A 19716-nucleotide genomic window follows, 5' to 3' on the forward strand; every position below is an offset into this window, starting at 1 on the left:
CTGTATTCTCGATCCATGGTATCCGTGTACTGAAGTTCAGGCGTCGTTTAACAATACACAAATACCTATTATTCTTTGGTATGGTATTACAGCAGTGGATAGTAGGTAGATATGGATAAAATGCGGGAAAAGTGTTACTCTGTTGCCGACTTCGAAAAACAAGCGGAATTGAAAATAACTGACACCGCAGCACTCGGCTATTTCAACGGAGGAACGGAAGGAACAGAGACGTTGCGTGATAATCTTGCAGCCTTTTCCAGGTAAAAATGACAATATTATACCGTATTGCTGGTAGGGCTAGGATTAACGAACTGGAGACGAGCTCACCTGCTAATTTATTCTTGTAAGAATGAGGTTTGGTAGATATAAGATTAAGGCCAAAGGACACTGAGCTTTCTTTGCCAAGACAGGAACGCGTAACAGTCCTTTAAGGAGCGCCAAGCTGTCATTTATTCGGAAATAAAGATATCTTAGTTTTAAACTATAGGCCCAAAGATATCTCTATTAATATCTATTTAAAACTAAGATATCGCTATTTAAAACTAAGATATCTCTTGCTTGAATAAATGACAGCTTGGCGTGCCATGTAGTCCTTGATGTTATGTCTGGCTGCGACAAATATCAACAGCACTGCAGTGCTGATAGTGTCGCAGCCACAGATAAACCCTTTGATCTCCAGAGAGATGTTGTTAGATTGCTTTGCTACTAAATCATTAATAATCGAGTTCATATAAATTACCCTCTTTGTATAAAACGCCAAAGACTTATATGAAAAGGCGTGTGGGAAGAATATGAAAAACTACGCCGAATTATTGCCAATCCATATATACGTTCCTAAAGAATACACCGAACGATAATATAAATCAACTTTTAATTGTTGCTGGTAGAGCAGATTGTACAGGAGATAATTTGCATTTTTATTCAATATTCAACCGTCAATGACCGAATCGGAGACAATTTGTTTTCAATTTACACAGATGAGCGGTAAAGTTTGATTTTATTATGTAATGTTTGTGGAATGAAGCAAATAAAGAAATGAGAAATGACAACATTTATAGCCGATAAAGATTAGTTAAAAGTTTTACTTTTTCAGATATAAATTAAGGCCACGGCACATGCGGGATATATCGACGATCAACACACAGCAGAGAGTACTAGGATGCGACATAGACTTTCCCGTTGTCGTCGCTCCGTTTGCGTTCGCAAAGATGGCCCACCCAGATGGAGAATACGCAGTGGCCAGGGGTATGTAAGGTTAAATACATCTAATACGTCTATTTATCATTATATCTTGGTTCCACTTATGTAGGAGGCAATGCAAACACGTTAATACAGCAAGTATTTATATATCCAATCACAAGCGGCCGGTTGTTGTTCAGATGGGTGATCATTTCGTCAAAATTGGCCGACTTACGTCTTTCCTCCTAATCGAAAACAACCTACCGTACGTCATGGCACTTTAATTTGGTTATGCATGCATACCTGGTGTTCAATACTTTAAAATGCCAGTGTTTGGACTATCTTGACCAGATTTGACACACGCGTTCAAAGTATGACAAATGTTTTTTGGTGAGAGTTCTAAGCAAAGTAAACGGATAATAAAAACAGTTTTGTTCTGTTCCATAGCATGCGCTGGAATGGGTACCGCGTTCACGCTCAGCTCGTGGACGTCGACAAGTATAGACGACGTAACAAAAGAGAGTCCAACTGGAGTAAAGTGGCTTCAACTTTATGTTGTCAAAGATCGACGCGTCATTGTTAACGTTGTCCGTAAAGCGGAACGACATGGCTTCAAAGCAATATTGGTGACAATCGATCTGAAGATTCCGTCAAACAGGCTGACTGACAAGAGCAATCAGTTCACAATGGCAAACCCGGAGTTGTTACGGTTTGTATTAAAATGAATACAATTCTTTATTATCACAATTGATTTTGTTACAAAAAGTCAGAAGCTGATTCAGGATAGGGAGAAGGGTGGGTCTTTGAGGAGAACACGACGTCCCGTTGCAACTACACTCGCATGGCCGGCCGGCACCTCAAACAAGCCGCGTACCCTAACTCTCTGGATCTCTGAAGAGGAAACGGAGTGAACAAAAAGCCGGAAAAGAGTTCAAATAGATTTGTCACAATGTTTAATATTAATGTTTTATTATTTGCAGATCCCCCAATGCTTCCATTGACGATACAGATCAGTTCTTTCTACCTTCTTTATCCTGGGACGATATTAGTTGGTTAAAAGGCATTACAAAGTTACAAGTCGCAGTCAAAGGCGTTATGACAAGTAAGACAAATCAAATAATGCTGTTGACATGATATTCTCTCTTATATACCAATGTCAAACTCGAGTGTTTCAATTATAGGAGAAGACGCAATCGAAGCGGTCCAACACGGCGTAGATGGTATTGTTGTTTCAAACCATGGTGGAAGAGCCCTCAACTGTGTAGAGGCGTCGGTATGTCATCTTCAATTAATACCACAGCTTCTTTTCGTTTTGGTTAATATTGCATGAGACGCAATATCGTATATGCACTGTACAAATACCGTGTTGGTTATGTCATTAAAGCCACCAAAAGGTTTTTTTACGCGATATATTATTTGTATTACGTTTCATCATTTTATTTCACAGATTGATGCGTTATCAGAAATTGTAGAGGCCGTTAAACATACCGGGGTTGATATTTTGATGGACAGCGGTATACGTAAGGGAACTGACGTCATCAAAGCGCTCGCACTTGGTGCGAAAGCTGTAATGATTGGTAGACCAATAGTATGGGGACTCGCAGTAGATGTACGTTCTTTTCATTCTTCTTCTTAAAGTTCATTGAGTTTGTCAAAGGAATTTTGGGCCGTAAAATAAATAAATAAACTACATTTTAATATTCTTCCTTTTTTGACAGGGCGAAAACGGTGTGAAATCTGTACTTGAAATCCTGAAAAATGAGCTTAGGATATCAATGGGTTTATGTGGTAAGACTACGAAACGAATCTAGACCAATTAACGAAACCAAATTAGCGTTTATTATTGCCGCGTTTATTTTATCTCCGCTTTCCGTGTAAATGAAAAATATTAGTTTCAGAGTATTGAATAAGTGCGAATGACGTTTTGAGTGTTCATATTTTTTTCAGGTTGTCCATCTCTGAGTGATATTAATCAAACGGTTATAAAGAAATCGACATCGTCCAGACTGTAAAACAGAGGCGGATTCAATGAAGAGATGGGTTACATTAATATGATAAACATATTATGTTGTAGGATGAGCCGTCAGTACGCATGGATACACAAATGGATGAAATAGTATTGTATTGATGTGTTGAAACAGTACACCACCTTCATATTACGGATTATTAATCGATTACATAATGATTTCGCTGTCTAGTAACTTAGAAAATAAATTTAAGGATACGTGAAAATGAAATTCCATGGGTTTTAGAAACGAAACGGAAAAAGTATAGTGTGTAACATATGAGAAGAGGGCATGTAAACTGTCATTTTAATCGGTTTCCCGGGTACAAAAATTTAAATGTCAGACTAGCTTAACGTGTCTTACATTTTATGTATTTATTCACAAGATACAGTCCAGAATAGAATGGTTAAAAAAGAGCGATAATGCTACAAGGTGTCATACGGTATACAAATGCTTTCTTTCATCTTTGAAATGACGGTGATCAATCTTGCCACATGGACGCAACACAATGACGTATACGCTACTGAAGCGTATTGACAGTGCCAGTATAATAATCCATCGCTTGTGATTGGTCAATTGCGTTGCGCTTACTTACGTACTTACATATTGACAGTGCCAGTATAATAATCCATCGCTTGTGATTGGTCAATTGCGTTGCGCTTACTTACGTACTTACATATTGACAGCGCCAGTATAATAATCCATCGCTTGTGATTGGTCAATTGCGTTGCGCTTACTTACGTACTTACATATTGACAGCGCCAGTATAATAATCCATCGCTTGTGATTGGTCAATTGCGTTGCGCTTACTTACGTACTTACATATTGACAGCGCCAGTATAATAATCCATCGCTTGTGATTGGTCAATTGCGTTGCGCTTACTTACGTACTTACTTATTGACAGCGCCAGTATAATAATCCATCGCTTGTGATTGGTCAATTGCGTTGCGCTTACTTGCGTACTTACGTATTGACAGCGCCAGTATAATAATCCATCGCTTGTGATTGGTCAATTGCGTTGCGCTTACTTGCGTATTGACTGCGCCAGTATAATAATCCATCGCTTGTGATTGGTCAATTGCGTTGCGCTTACTTACGTACTTGCGTTGCGTCCAAGAATGGGAACCATGCCTGTTTTTTTTTCAAATGGATACAACAATAATACTAAATACTAGGCCGCGCCAAGAAGTACCGGATGAGAGAGGTATATACTTATATGCCGTAGGCCAATAAATGATTATTAATGTTATTATTACTGTATCAAATTTCCATTGTATACGCCCTCACGATCTGAACTCTGAATCCGCCATTACAAACAATGAAAATGTCAGTAGGCCTACAGTATACACACAGGATTTTGGATAGTATAGTATGTTAGCAATAAGCCTATACTATGGATAAGACCCAGGAAAAGTGTTTCTCTGTTGCCGACTTTGAAAAACAAGCGGAATTGAAAATAACTGACACCGCAGTGCTTGAATTTATCAACGGAGGAACGGAAGGAACAGAGACGTTACATGATAATCTTGCAGCCTTTTCGAGGTAATAACGTTTTGATTGTAGGCCTAACGGATCCGATTGATACAGCGCACGTATGTTCCGTGTGTGAAACGAGCTTTTATATAAGTTTCATACCAAAATGTATACATCGCTACACATTATTATAGTTCATATGTTTGTCTTTGATTGATTTTGTTCACACAGTGTATCGTGCTCACCTGACTACTGATCGAGGTACTCACGTCCTCGCATATCAGATTAAAAGCTGTACTGAAATCGCCTGAGTACATATTATTACTGTGTATTGAATATAAGTGATACCACAGATAATACTTAACAAGACGGATGACGTCACTACGCGAAACTTGAACTAGAATGTAGACGGGTAACTTAAAGAACAAAAACATAAAAAATGAAGATTAATTTTTAAAAAAGAGGCCATTTTAAAGTTTTAATAAATTGGTTCACTTTCGTAGAAAAAGAAACACATAAAACAATGTTTTCACTTACAATATATAGACCAAATAAACGGTTAAATTCAACAAAAAAACCATTGACTTCTAGTCAGTAAAATTATTTTTGCTCTAAATTACGGTATTTCAGGTAAATAATTTTCGAATCGAATTGGCTATGGAGGACAATATAAAGGTATGCGTGTAGATATACAGTAAGCAGAAAATATAATGCTCGACTGTTCGTAGAATTGTCGAAAATCGATCATAGACGCGGGTGCGAGTTATTCTAAAGCGGTGCAATTTGATCATTAATGATAGCCGGTAACCATATTAGGTTGTACTTTTTCAGATATAAACTAAGGCCACGGCACATGCGTGATATATCGACGATCAACACAAAGCAGAGAGTACTGGGATGCGACATAGACTTTCCCGTTGTCGTCGCTCCGTTTTCAGCCGCAAAGATGGTCCATCCAGATGGAGAATATGCAGTGGCCAGGGGTATGTTTTATTGACTTAAAAGGCAACGAAATGTGAAACGCGCAACGCAAACTTTAATCAACCAATAACGACACTTCATGTATTAATGAATATTCATTAATCCATGGTATAATACAGGTCCATCACAATTAACAGACAATTACGTTGTGGAACTGTTACTATATCCATGGTACGTTATCCTATGGTTGGTTCAACACATCAATAAATACCACTGCTAGACCATCACACAACTTAACCAGAAACTAACTTAATTAATAACTTTTATCCCTTTAGCATGTGCTGGAATGGGCACCGCGTTTACGTTCAGCCCGTGGACGACGACAAGTATAGACGACGTAGCAAAAGAGAGTCCAACTGGAGTAAAGTGGCTTCAACTCTATGTTGTCAAAGATCGACGCGTCATTGTTAACGTTGTCCGTAAAGCGGAACGACATGGCTTCAAAGCAATATTGGTGACAATCGATCTGAAGATTCCATCAAACAGGCTGACTGACAAGAGGAATCAGTTCACAGTGGCAAACCCAACGTCGTTACGGTTTGTATTAGATTAAAAGTATATATAAACCAACTTAAATATTTCACCCTTAACGTGACCAATTTTAAACTCCTCTTTTACTCGTATTGTTTGTTCTTGTCTTGTCCATACTTTGTCTCTAGCGTAGTAATGTACCGTCTGTAAACCCATGTTTTTCCTGTCTATGAATCTTGATCCATTTTTTTTCTGTTTGAACCAGTGTTAAACCTCCTTTTATCATTTAATGTTGCTTCGTGTGAATAAAATGAACTTGAACAATGTTTAACTTGTCAAAAATGTTGAAGCTGGAACAAAAATGGGACTTGTCATTTAGGCATCCGTCACAACTTACACACCCAGCAAGTTTTGTTTTGTTTTTTTCCCTGCGAAAACAGTAACTGGGTATCTGGAAGCGAAGTGCAATACTAACACCATGGAGGAAATATATATATATATATATATATGTATATTTCCTCCATGCTAACACATAGCCGCTAATTGTATAAATCATATTTCTTTAACATTTTCAGTTCTCCCAATGTTGTTCCCGCTGACGATAATTTCAGTTTCTATCTACCTTCTTTATCCTGGGAAGATATAAGTTGGTTAAAAAGCATTACAAAGTTACAAGTCGCCGTCAAAGGCATTATGACAAGTAAGAGTCACCATTAAGCAGTTAAAATAATGTATGTTGAAATCCCATTAAAATTGTCATTTGAATTTCCTGTGTTTGTTTTCTATAGGAGAAGACGCAATCGAAGCGGTCAAACACGGCGTAGATGGTATTGTTGTTTCAAACCATGGTGGAAGAGCCCTCGACTGTGTAGAAGCTTCGGTTGGTCATCTCCAATAATAACTTTCAGTTAAGATGATATTACGGCACCATAATATTGATCTTATGCTGTGTGTACTGTAGGCAAATGTCGTGTTGATTACGTCACAAATTCAAGCCTACATTGCATATAGAAAGTGTAAAATTTTAATTTACAGATTGATGCGTTGTCGGAAATTGTAGACGCTGTAAAACATACCGGGGTTGATATTCTGATGGACAGTGGTATACGTAAGGGAACTGACGTCATCAAAGCGCTCGCACTTGGCGCGAAATCTGTAATGGTTGGTCGACCAATAGTATGGGGACTCGCAGTGAACGTACGTTCTTTTAGTATTTTAAGTTCAACGTGTGCACATTTTTTACCGTAAAACAAAAAATAAACAAAACAAAACAACAGTAGGCCTAACATAATGATATTCTTTTATTTTAAAGGGTGAAAACGGGGTGAAATCTGTACTTGAAATCCTGAATAATGAGCTTAGGATATCAATGGGTTTATGTGGTAAGATTACGTAATTATTTTTATTTGATTTAGGCCTATATATTTGTATATATGTCCCTGTCGATGTAGTGTGAAGTTGTGAGTCTGACACAATGTAAAGGCCGTCTTTCCGCAGCCAAAACAGAATTATCGGTTAATGTTTTAACCAATAAAGTGCGCTTTAAAGTTATTACCAAAACAACCAGATTGCCAATCATCACAACGCAAACATTTTGTTCTCCAGGTCAAAGGTAAACAATTATCGCATTTATCCGATAATTATCTGATTTGATTGAGATAATTTTTCTGGAGTGGGGGAATCGGTTAAACTCCGTTTCCACAGGCAGTTTATCGGTTAATTGTTATCGGTTATTATCGGTTAATTGTTATCGGTTAATTATCGGTTAATTTGTGGCTGTGGAAACACGGCCTAAGACATTCCTTTTGGTCATACTGAATGCGCGTATCAAAATCCAATTCAACTTTTTAGTCGCGTGAAACGCGACTCTACAGCTCACTATGTCGGTCGGTCGGTCGGTTGGTCGGTAAACACTAACTTGATCACGCGACTGCAGCCATGTATATGGCCTTGTTTTTCCATGTGATTTAGATCACCATCCATTGAATTCGATATGCACTGTGTGAATATAGGCCTATTATAGTCAAAGAGATGCTATAGTTATAATGTCAACATATTAATGCACTACAGTCTATTCATGAGGAGTACCTCAATCTTCAGTTGCATGGCTTAGATATCATTTTCTTTTGCTTGCAGGTTGTCCATCCCTAAGTGACATAAACGAAACGGTTATAACGAAATCGACATCGTCTAGACTTTAGCAACATCCCTGATTTAAGAAGAACGAGAGATCACATTTCAGGTTATAATTGTATCGAAAAATTCATACGTAGTAGACAGATACGGAACTCACAAGATAATTATGATTAATAATAATTTATTTAATCTTTATGCTGTTTTTATTTTATGGACAGAACTTATTGGATCAAATGTCAAATGTACACGACTCATTTCCCACTATTAGGCCTATAAACAATTTAGGCTAAATCAGATCATTAACCATGTTTTGCGGAAATCCGAATGCTTCATTCTTGAAGACAATGCAATCTGAACCTGAAACAGAAAGTAGTCCCGTGTGGCCGGTGAAAGAAGACCGAACTAAAACAATATCTGCAATACAATTTCTTTGTTTTACTTTTTTTTATCGTTAGACTTCTCTTCATCCTCATTGAACGTGTTCATCCAGGTAAACAGACGATCGGGTCCAAGGCGTTGGTACCCGATCGTCTTGAATGGGCCCTATCTTCCGTGGGCCCGACGATCGTATGATCGTTCATAACCATTCATTCATCTTTTATTTCGGAAAAAAAAGTAATTCTCCATAGCTCAATAACAAATTATATATAAACAACAACAATATAAACACATTAGGCAAAGAACATTAATTCTAAACCGCCCGGTGATATACTGAAATTTAATTAATTAATTTGAAACGATAGAGATGAGGAAATCTGTGAGAATGAGAAAAAGTCGCCCCAACCGAGACTCGAACTCGGACCGTCTGCTTGATATGCAGTTGCCCTAACCATTAGACCACTGGGGCTTTCATGGTATTGTTCAAACTCGATTGGATAGCGACTCTTTAACATTCTCGGCGTGGTACGGCGGAACAGCACTAGTCCTCAGTTGTACGCACGCGCGACAGAGATCAAATTGATACGCCCTCATCTTTCAGTATTTTATTTGATTTGTCGCGTTATTTTTTTTTATTGATCTCTGTCGCGCGAGTTCGCCGTGTCAACAGCAGAAACAGCAATGCTATCAAATTCATTATGAAAATATTTAAGTTTTAGGTTATTGTTTGTAAGCCAGTGTTCCTGGATACAAACTATATCATTTTGGCAGCATAAATCATATACCTCTTTTTGGCGACTATCAAACGATCTACAGTTATAAGATACACATCTCAATGGAATATTTATGTTTTGACCCTCCATTATTATAATTCATCGTTTCTATTTCGTTTCTTTTCTGTTTTTGTTGTATTTTGTATATTGTATCTGTTCTGAGGGTCCCAAATAATCAGCAAATGCTGGATGGATCACCCTCATTAAGTATGGTTAAAATAAAATAAATAAAATAAGTACCTTCTAATATATACATATTCAGGCCAGAGATCAGAGTCTAGCAACTCATCACGACAATTACCCCCTATGACAATTACCCACTAGGAAAACTACCTTCTAGCTACCCACTAGGAACATGGAACTATAATTTCCATGCTAGGAACAACTACAGCTTTGGACAACTACGATTGGTAACCAAATTAACAAGCTGCTTCTTTTGGTGCCAATTGTGTTGTAAAATCAAATTGTGTGTGAAGAGGGGACTACGAGGGCGTTGTACCACACTATACATTTAACAATATTTGACGTGAAATTATTAAAATATCGACGTATGTACCTAAGATTTGTAGTCTATTTTTGTAATAACTGTAGCGATATCTATTTTTTTTAAACTTCTAGGACAAAGTATGAAAAACGATTTCCTCAATTGGCGCAGTTAGCTATGTTTTCATAATAGGAAGAAATGTATGAACCTGTCAAACGGGGGAGAGAGAGATTGATTTTCAAATCGTCTAATGTAATCAATTGATTAATAGTGTAGGTTTTTTTTTTAATCTAAAGTAAAATTAAATAAAATCTTTGCTGTAGAATACGAATTAGAATAAAATGAAATAGTTTTTTTTTTTTGCTCATAAACACATCATGGATATAATTATTCTTTAGGTTTTAAAAACGTTTGTTGTCCTATTTTCTCATGAGTGGGGAGAAAATGTAAAAAAACAAACCAATTAAAGTTCTTCTATGAAGTAGTAACAGCCAAACCAATATTCCATTATTACTGGACTTGTAGTAGTCATTAAACAGCATAACATAAGCTCTAACAGTAAAACATTTGTTTTGAAAAAGAAAAGAGAGAACAAAATCGGGCCAATTTTATCAATAATATGGGGCTGCTCCAGTCCCACTATCTTACAACTACCCTCTAGTCCAACTGCTATGCCCCTAGGACAAATACCCCTCTAGAACAACAACACTCTCTGAACAACCACACCTACACCTTAGGTTATAAATACGATCTTGTACAACTTACTGAACTTCAGTGGGGAGGGGGTCATTGTCCGGGTGGTAGTTGTCCGGGTGGTAATTGTCCAGGGGTTAGTTGTCCGGACACGCTCCAGGAGATTTGAATCGAATCGATCGGTTCTTTTCGGTTTTCTTCTTTTCTTAATTTCAATTGTTGTAACAGCTGCTGAGTGTGATTTAAGGTAAGAAGTTTTAATAATGTTTGACAGATTACTATATATTACAACTTTTAAGTACTAATTTGTATGCACCTTTACTAGGTACGGGGAAGCCATAGGACGGTGCTCATGAATAATTTATGCTTGAGCTTTAACAAAGTGGGCGGAGCTTAGCGTGAAATTCCGTCGTCTTAACTTTTTGAGAACGATAAAGTTGCCATTTTCCCGTTTAAAAATAACTAGGAATAATGTATATATAGCCTTAAATATACGACAGTTCAAATTACACTTAAACGTGGAATTTTCCAAACTCTAAATAATATTTTAACTTCTAATTCAAATGTTTAGGCTAATGAAATAACATTTTTATTGGGTTAATGTCAGTTTCTCATTTCTCACCATGAGTAAACAATGGCTAAATCAGCCATGTTTGCGGAAATCCGAATGCTTCATTCTTGAAGACAATTGCAATCTGAAACTGAAACAGAAAGTAATCTGTGGCCGTTGAAAGAAGACCGAACTAAAACAATACCTGCAATACAATTTATTACTTTTGTTATTGTCTTGAATGGGCCCGATCTTCCGTGGGCCCGCCGATCGTCTGATGATCGTTCATCAACAAATGTAGTATGTCAATTATTATGCGTGAAATAGGAAATAGTTTTCAATTAATAGCCGGAGATAACATTTCGGTCGGTTCTTTTCGGTTTTCTTCTTTTCTTAATTTCAATTGTTGTAACAGAGTGATTTAAGGTAAGAAGTTTTAATAATGTTTGACAGATTACTGTTTTTGAAAAAAAAAAAAAACCAAAACAGAATTAGGCCTGCAAAGTACGATACGACTAGGTCTACATGGAGACGTATAGCATAGGCCTATCATTTTTGTAGACGTCTGACTAAAAACACCAGTATTTGTAAGTTTCATAATTTCACTAAAATACATTCTAGTGTTATTGATGAATTGTATATGATAGATACTAGTCTGTGTTCCATTTTTTAGGCCATTTTCATTGAAAAATTTTGCTACTTCAGCTGGTGAATAAATTTCCAAAAATAGATGGAATAAATGTGTTGTTGTGCATGTTAAAGCTGGTGTCTGTCAGACTTTCCTCATTAAATGTAAGAAAATATTTAATAGAATTAATGTACTGTAGTTAGCTTAGAAAGCTATTATGGTGTTATGCACAAACATTGTACCGTACAATACTGGCGCGTGCGTGTTTATTACGTGTATTTTACTGATCCAGGACAGGCCTATATCGAAAAGCTTCGTTTATCGCTTTAAAACTATGGCGTAGATGCAACAAAAAAATAAAAATTACTCAATGTACTCGTTGGTCACCAGCTTCAGTTATCAGTTATCACGTTTAATTGAAGATTCAGTACCACTGTTGGCCGCCATTTTATTTTACCATGGTCCACTAACTATAGACATCATCTCAATAACAATGCTGAAATTAATCCAATAAACAGAATTGGAGATGTCGAACTTGTATTCCAACTTTGGCATTCAAGTATTTGAAAATGCCACTTTTAAAAAATTAAACAAAGATATTATTAGTGACAATCAGACAGGAAGTTAAAATTTGTACGCGTTATTTCCTCATCCCCAGGCTCCTATAACATTTTGCGAGGTTGCTTAGCCTATTTGTTTTCCTCAGAAATTTAGAAAAATAGATTTAAGAGGACATCTTGCTATTCTTAAGTAACTGGAAGGAACCTAAAAATGGCGAGGACTCTCCGCGTGTGACCCTTGAAAGAAGAAGCCCAAAATAAAACACAATGCCTGCCATGGAAAGATATTGATTTTTTTTGCAATAAAATTTTTTTGCATTTAGTTTCTATTCAACCTCATGGGACGTGTTCATGAGGTTGTTTAAATATTTTTCTCCTAGGGGCAAAGTAAATCAATATTGGCCCATATCATAACAATACATTTATTTTACTATTGTAACACGACGTGTACAGGGATAAAGCTTGGTGTCTGCCAGATACTTTCCACATTAATTGTAAGTACAAATTGCATTTTAGAATTAATGTAGGCCTGCTGTAACAAGCTATTTACAAATCAAAATAATATATGCAAAAATAATAGATACTGTTAGGAGATTCAGTTGGTGATAAGGTTCGAACTCTTTCGATGACATGCGTTTCATTTCATTCATCAGTAGGCCTATATTGTGCTTTGATGTGCAAATTATTCACCGTTTGCATTGAAATATTAGGCCTAGGCCATAGTAAAATTATTATTATAATTAATATTTTTTTTTCTCTTTTGTGGCGTTAACCACTATTTTATTCATTTCATTCTCAAATGATCAATACAATGATTTTACACTTCATCCAAATATATATTCCCTTGTTATTCTGTTCTGTTATTTTCTTGTACTTTCTTTTATCTTTTGTACGATTTGATTGAAACAATTAGGTCAGTTCGTTTTGTTTTTAATATTTATTTCATTAATTTTCATTTTTTTTAAATAATTCTATATAAAGATTTAACCACCTATTGGCATTGCACAGCGTTATATAAACCTCTGTAGAATATAGCGTATTATAATAGTCGGTTAAGGTATAACCTATTATTTTTTTTCTGCCAAAAAGAGGCGAGAAAGTGAACCATAATTCCATTTCTTTACTTTTTTCAAAATGTGTGCTTATAGATACAGTAATATTTTTATTTTAATAATTTAATACACTAAATAATCATAAGCTTTGGGTACCCATTTTGACGCTTGGTTGAAGCCTCATCCACCACACTGGCGGTTAAATGGTTCACTAAATACAAACAAACAGAAACATTACTATACAATACAAACCGTTAATCCAGTAAACAGAATCGGATATAGTGTTTTCATACCCATATATAAATTGTCAACATCTTTATTTTTCTTATTTCATTTGGTTCAGTTTCCTTGTTGCTTTTAGATATTAAAACTAAGTTATATATAAAAATTAAGTACTAATGTGTATGCACCTTTACAGGTACGGTGAAGCCATAGGACGGTGCTCATGAATATTTATGCATGAGCTTTAACAAAGTGGGCGGAGCTTAGCATAAAATTCCGTCGTCTTAACTTTTTGAAAACGACTAGAAATAAATATAGCCTTAAATATACAGTTCAAATTACACTTAAACGTGGAATTTTCCAAACTCTAAATAATATTTGAACTTCTAATTCAATTGTTTAATAAAGTAACATTTTTATTGGGTTAAAATGGCTGTGTTAAAAGCGGCGTTTGAATGCGAGGCCCCAGCTAGAAGGCTAGGCCTATGCTGTATCACCAGAGCCAAGCGATTCAAAAAGGCCCCGCGCCACGAGACAGGAGAGGGAGAGACTGTCGGTCGACTCGGTCGTCGTCTTCGCGCACCGGTGTGCGTAACTAATAAAACGGCTATGTTGACAGTATATGATTTTACGCTCTATCGAACACAGGATATTCGTCGTCCTTTTCTCTAACTGTCGTGTTTCGTATCCCTATAATAAAGAGTACAAATTTATATTATTAGGGCCTATCAGGTCAAGGAATTTGTATTGTCGGTGGGCCTATTTTAATATATAACAAATGAAAGAAGCCAAGAATGCACAGAAACTTTGGTGTCATTATGATGGTGACATATACTGAAAATTATTAATTGCAATGCATTAGATGATATTAAAACTCATGAAGGTAGATTGAATAAACTTTCCGAGAAAAATACAATATCATGCAAGAACGTAAAACTTTTGCAAGAAATTGACTCAGATGCGTGATGCTATAAAACTTTCCATGGTCCACTATAACTAACAATTTTCTCAATAAACGGAATTGAAGATATCGATGGTATTCCAATTTTATTAGCATTCAATTATTTGAAAATACCACTTTTAAAACATTATATACATTTTTTTAATCTTATATTTGTTTTTTTTTCAATCTTTTTGATAATAATAAAATATATTATATTGATAATCAGACAGGAAGTCAACATTTGAAAGTACGCGGTATTTCCTCATCCTCAGGCTCCTATAACATTTTGCCAGGTTGATTATAATATTTGTTTTCCTCAGAAAGGATATGTTGCTATTCTTAAGTAACTGAAACTGAAAATGGCGAGGACTCTCTCCGCGTGTGACCCTTGAAAGAAGCCCAAATAAAACACAATGCCTGCCATGAAAATATAGGCCTATTGATTTTATATGCAATACAATTTCTTGTATGGTCCACTAAATCTTGACATTTTTCTGAATAACAAAGCTTGGAATTAATCCAGTAGGTCTAAACGGAAACGGAGATGTTGGTAGGCCTACTCCAATTATGGGCATTCAATAGGCTTACTTAAAAAATCCAATAACTAGTTTATAGAAATTAAACAATAGGTCATGCATGAATAAGCCAATTTCGAGTAGGCCTAATACAGTATTTTTGTTATAACCTTTACATTATTAATAACTATAAGCATTATGTATTTGTATTCATAGAACTCTTGTGTGACGTGACACCATGGTAGGCCTATTTAGATCCGAAGAAAGGAGGAACGATAAATTTAACGACTTAAAAACTTCTTATGGTGGTGTGTTTAAGGGTGACAAGTTGAAGAAATTACTATTCTGTCTAACTGATTTCATTCACATAAATGATATCACAACTGAAGATGGTGGTTCTAAAACAGGAACTGAATTACTGAATATACTTTCCGAGACCGGCCAAATATCAACCGGTAATATCAAACTTTTGTCAGAAATTGCGCAATTGACTCAATTTTCCGATGCTAAAAGGGCTATCCGAGAATACAGCTCAAAAATCAAGTTTACCAGCTACCAAATGCTGACACCATATCGAAGGAGACTATTTGAAGCTTTACATGGTACCGATCAAAACGATAAACGAGAGGTGATGAGTCACTATCAACTGGATAATTTCGATAATATTTGGGACGTAGTGTTGCATTTGGAGAAGCACGAACTTTTAATCCGCGATAATGTACCAAGAATAAAAAGATTTGCTGGACTCTTGAATGCCTCTGCAAAGGGGAAGCTACTCAGTACGTAGATTTGACTCCAAGAGGATGTTTAAATTGAATAGGAAATTCGCTCTTTTTTACCATATAGCGATTTGAAATAGGAGTTACACTATTGTAAAATCAACTAATGCTCTATCTTTCGTTTTGTTTGAGATTTATTAATGTTTAATAAAACGTTAGTTCCAATTATTAATCATTAATTAGTCTGCGCAATTTAAGCGAACCTCGACGTAATACTAATAGTTCCATAAGGATCATATTATCTGGAATAATTAAGGTTTTACTTCTTTATTTTATTTTTTTATTATGGTTTGTGATTCAATACAAAAGCAAATACAGTAAAATGAATGAATTACTTAAAGAATACAGTTTAACAATTAGAGTTTAGTTGTGTTCTATGTACAAATTTCATGCTAATATTTATTTTTATATTTACTTTTTTTGCAGCATATGTTACTTCACTGTCTACAAACCCTCAGCAATCTCAGTCATCGGTTGATGTTGAAGGAGGTGATAATTAATACTTTGTGAAATAATGATAATTATTATTAATAACAAACATCATAAGCAAAAGTACTCAAATCAATAAGTTGAACGATAAAACTTGTTGTGCGTAATGCATTGCCTAATACAGAGTGTTCGCAAACGTTAACGTTAACGCTATTTCCCAACCTGCAACGCGCAAGCTCCGCCCACTTCAATCGATCATCTGCGAGAATTACGAAAAACTTTTATTTCTTTAAAAATAGCGTCAATGAAAAACGGTAAATGGTAAATTTAAAGTCGAAGCGGCGAAATAAAAAAAGAACAAGTACGTTGCGCAACTGTTGGCTGAACTCAGATTTTATAGCCTTCGGCTTATAACAACTCTCTGGCTGAACGACGCTGTTATGCAAAAATTAACGTTTACGTGCTCCTGCGAAAACTCCCTATTAAAGGGTCTTTCACACGTCTAGTTCCGGCACAGTTCCGGTCCGGCGCCCGCAAATCAAGTCGAACGTCAATGTTTCGTTTTCAGACGGCTCGCACATATCGATTGGCCACCACGAAACGGAATTCTTTCAATGTAGTAAATTTGCATTTTATGTTTTTGTTATTCATGCAGCTACTGCTTCTACAAGCATCCAAACCGAACAACTCGGACAATATAAGACAGGTAAATTACAACTTGTAATATAGGCCTATACGAGTTCTTTGTACCTGTAAACGAAATTGAACTTTCGTTTATAGGCCTAGAGTTATTGGCAAATATAAAAACTTTTAAAAATCTTCCTTTAGTCTATTACACGAATGCGAGTCTTGGTTGTTGGGTGGTATGGGGTTGACTAAAACATTGTTTTGATTTCTTTTTGTTAAATCCATTATATTATTACTGTCAACGTTTTGTTGATTACAGAACCACGGCATCAACCTCCAAACCAAGAGGCAAAACATGTTGAATGTCTATTTGATAGCTGGTAAATAATGATATGAATTGTTTATTAAATCTATGTAGGCCTTCTTATTGAAAACTCTCAGTTTCTATATTCCAAATGAATTGGTTTAAAAACATACTGTAAATGGTTCACAAAAACTGTGTAGGCCTACCAAATAGGTAATGGATAAAACAGCAGTTCACACATTTAACATATATTCTGAAGTTTTTATTCTAACTCACGAAACGCGATCACCACCATTTAAAATTAATAATATAATTTGCCTATTTTCAGTTGCAGTCAGTCATGTATGGAATGCTTTACAGGTAAAACGTTACACTGTCTTCCATTTAAAATGTATTCTGTAAAGGATGTAACGGGGGATGTACTGAAGTAAACAATATTTAGGCCTACTGTATAAACTGCAGTAGAATGTTAAATGTATTGCAGTTGAGAATGTCTCCATTTGTTTAACGTAAAGTTGTTTTCCTTTTTTAAAGACTTCCAACGTTTATGGATAGCGAATATAGTAAGTCTTGTGTGCGCTATTGTGTTTGTGGCATTTGTTGCGTTGGCGGTCTACATCAAAGAGGGAATATTTCCAAACGTAATGATTGCAGTATGTTCAGTTTTGATTGTGATTCCAGGAACAGTGTATTGGTGTCAACACAATCATAAATGGTATAATAAACGAGAGGATGACAGGGCCAAACGATCGCAATTAGAGGGAGCTATAAATCTGACTGCAACGTTATAATATCCAGAGGCGGACGAATTATGACCTTGTTCATATATTATTTTATTTTTGTACAGATTATTAATATCATTAATCAAATTGTCGCTGTACAAGGAAAGGAGAAATACTCGTGGACGTTTATAAAATCCTCCGCCCCAGATGTAAACTTTTCCTGTTATGATAATAATTACCGTATTATTCTAATAAAAGCCCCGTTTCGAATACCGCTCCCCCTCCATAGAACATCATTTTGAATATACGCCCCACTTGAATAAACGCCCCGGGGCCTTTATTTATTTCCTCGAATAAACGCCCCGCCACATGATGCAGATATACACAATATTGTATTACAACACATTTCTATTTGTAGTTGAATTCATTGATTGACATGAATTTCCCAGGCATTTTGATAACATTTTTACTGTATTTTATCACTTCTCGATATTAATTGTGTTTTCATATCTAGGGGGTATTTAGTAGGTTATACATGTTACCATATTAAACCCCAAAAAATAGTCCTCCTCCGAATAAACACCTCTCTCGAATAAACGGCCCCTAAAAACCCTCCTGAACAAAAACGCCCCGGAGGGTTTATTCGAATAAATACGGTAATTATATTTCGACAATTTCCTTAATAAAATAATATGTTTAAATGACGCACAAGTGATTTCAGCTCAAAATTAGGGCATTTTTAAACCTACATGTACTTCGTGCCTTTCATAACACCAGAGAAGATTGATTGAGTATTTTCTCTGAAATGAAGCTTCTAATAGCTGTCGTATACAGACTTATATATTAAGTTGTGCTGATTGTATTTAGATCATCTTTAGGCCTATTAGTTTAGTGGCATGGTGGAAGGATTCTTAGTGTAAATTATAAGAACATAAGTTAGTGTTTTAAAATTATATGTATACATATATATATATAAACACATTAGGCAATGAACATTAATTCGAAACCTCCCGGTGATATACTGAAATTTAATTAATTAATTTGAAACGATAAAGATGAGGAAATCTGTGAGAATGAGAAAAATATAAATATTGGGGCGACTTTTTCTCATTCTCACAGATTTCCTCACTTTTCTGGTTGTTTTACTTATTGTTTTGATTTAGCTTTTCGCTTTTGTTGTCAGTTTTGTACATACAGATGTGCATGGTATATGTTGAGTGTACAGTTTTGTATATGCTCTTTAGTTTTGTATCTCCATTGAGATCCAGCCACTGATACCTACAGCATTGTCATTGTTTCAGTAATTTTCCTTTGGATTTATATATATAAATATATATACAATCCTTTTCTATAATTTACAGGCTAAAATAAAATGGTATCAAAGATAAAAAAAAAGAAGTATATACATGATATACATTAACACGTCATGGTACAATGTTGTAAGTGCAGTCGATTGTGATTGTATTTTCAAACACCAATAGCACGCCGAAAAAACATTATATATATAATGTTTGGTTTCAATTTTAATTAACATTACAACCTGGTTCAAGCTATTGATCTTTGATACCATTTTATTTTAGCCTGTAAATTATAGAAAAGGATTAGTTTTGTTTATGTGCGTTGCTCACTATGGCAACATACAGTTTATACGAAATGCAGCTATTTCTAGCTGGTCTATCAATATTGAACCCACATACCCATTTATAGGGGTTATTTTATTTTCAATTCTCTCTCACCTCACAACTTTGTTAAATTATGTAAAAATCGTTTCAGAATCGTTTTTTTATCATGCTACTTTATGAATAGTAGA

The 19716-nt window shown here is 35.5% G+C and overlaps 2 protein-coding genes and 1 long non-coding RNA gene across 5 annotated transcripts in view; all 3 read left to right on the top strand.

The window, feature by feature from the left end:
• The window catches only part of LOC144841140 (uncharacterized), an 88694-nt gene that overhangs the window by 8363 nt on the left and 60615 nt on the right, over positions 1–19716 (top strand). The window lies entirely within an intron of this gene.
• On the top strand, positions 26–10088 carry LOC144841149 (2-Hydroxyacid oxidase 1-like). Of its 3 annotated transcripts, none has more exons than XM_078697365.1 (8): positions 26–260; positions 1094–1245; positions 1627–1888; positions 2160–2281; positions 2361–2452; positions 2627–2788; positions 2898–2967; positions 8248–10083. In XM_078697365.1, the coding sequence occupies exons 1-8, from the start codon at positions 112–114 to the stop codon at positions 8310–8312; spliced, it is 1074 nt and encodes a 357-aa protein (XP_078553491.1). In that variant the 5' UTR covers positions 26–111; the 3' UTR covers positions 8313–10083. The 3 variants fall into 3 exon arrangements, with proteins under 3 accessions (XP_078553491.1, XP_078553490.1, XP_078553489.1); XM_078697364.1 differs by lacking the exon at positions 8248–10083 and adding an exon at positions 3127–3877 and having other exon boundaries at positions 28–260; XM_078697363.1 differs by lacking the exons at positions 26–260; positions 1094–1245; positions 1627–1888; ... (2 more) ...; positions 2627–2788; positions 2898–2967 and adding exons at positions 4316–4728; positions 5491–5642; positions 5916–6177; ... (2 more) ...; positions 7147–7308; positions 7424–7493 and having other exon boundaries at positions 8248–10088.
• LOC144841164 (uncharacterized) lies at positions 15770–19189 on the top strand. The gene is made up of 6 exons (XR_013611995.1): positions 15770–15824; positions 16251–16313; positions 16909–16959; positions 17200–17260; positions 17513–17544; positions 17719–19189. It is a non-coding gene; the product is annotated as an uncharacterized LOC144841164 (long non-coding RNA).

This window comes from Antedon bifida, chromosome 4, assembly GCF_963402885.1.
Source record: "Antedon bifida chromosome 4, ecAntBifi1.1, whole genome shotgun sequence".
Taxonomy (NCBI): Eukaryota; Metazoa; Echinodermata; class Crinoidea; order Comatulida; family Antedonidae; genus Antedon; species Antedon bifida.

Bases quoted from the DNA above. Each gene is read 5' to 3' on its own strand.
- LOC144841149 (XM_078697363.1), top strand. From the start codon at position 4,580: ATGGATAAGACCCAGGAAAAGTGTTTCTCTGTTGCCGACTTTGAAAAA. The intron at 4,729-5,490 runs GTAATAACGTTT...GTACTTTTTCAG, and splicing joins AATCTTGCAGCCTTTTCGAG to ATATAAACTAAGGCCACGGC. The intron at 6,812-6,899 runs GTAAGAGTCACC...TGTTTTCTATAG, and splicing joins CGTCAAAGGCATTATGACAA to GAGAAGACGCAATCGAAGCG.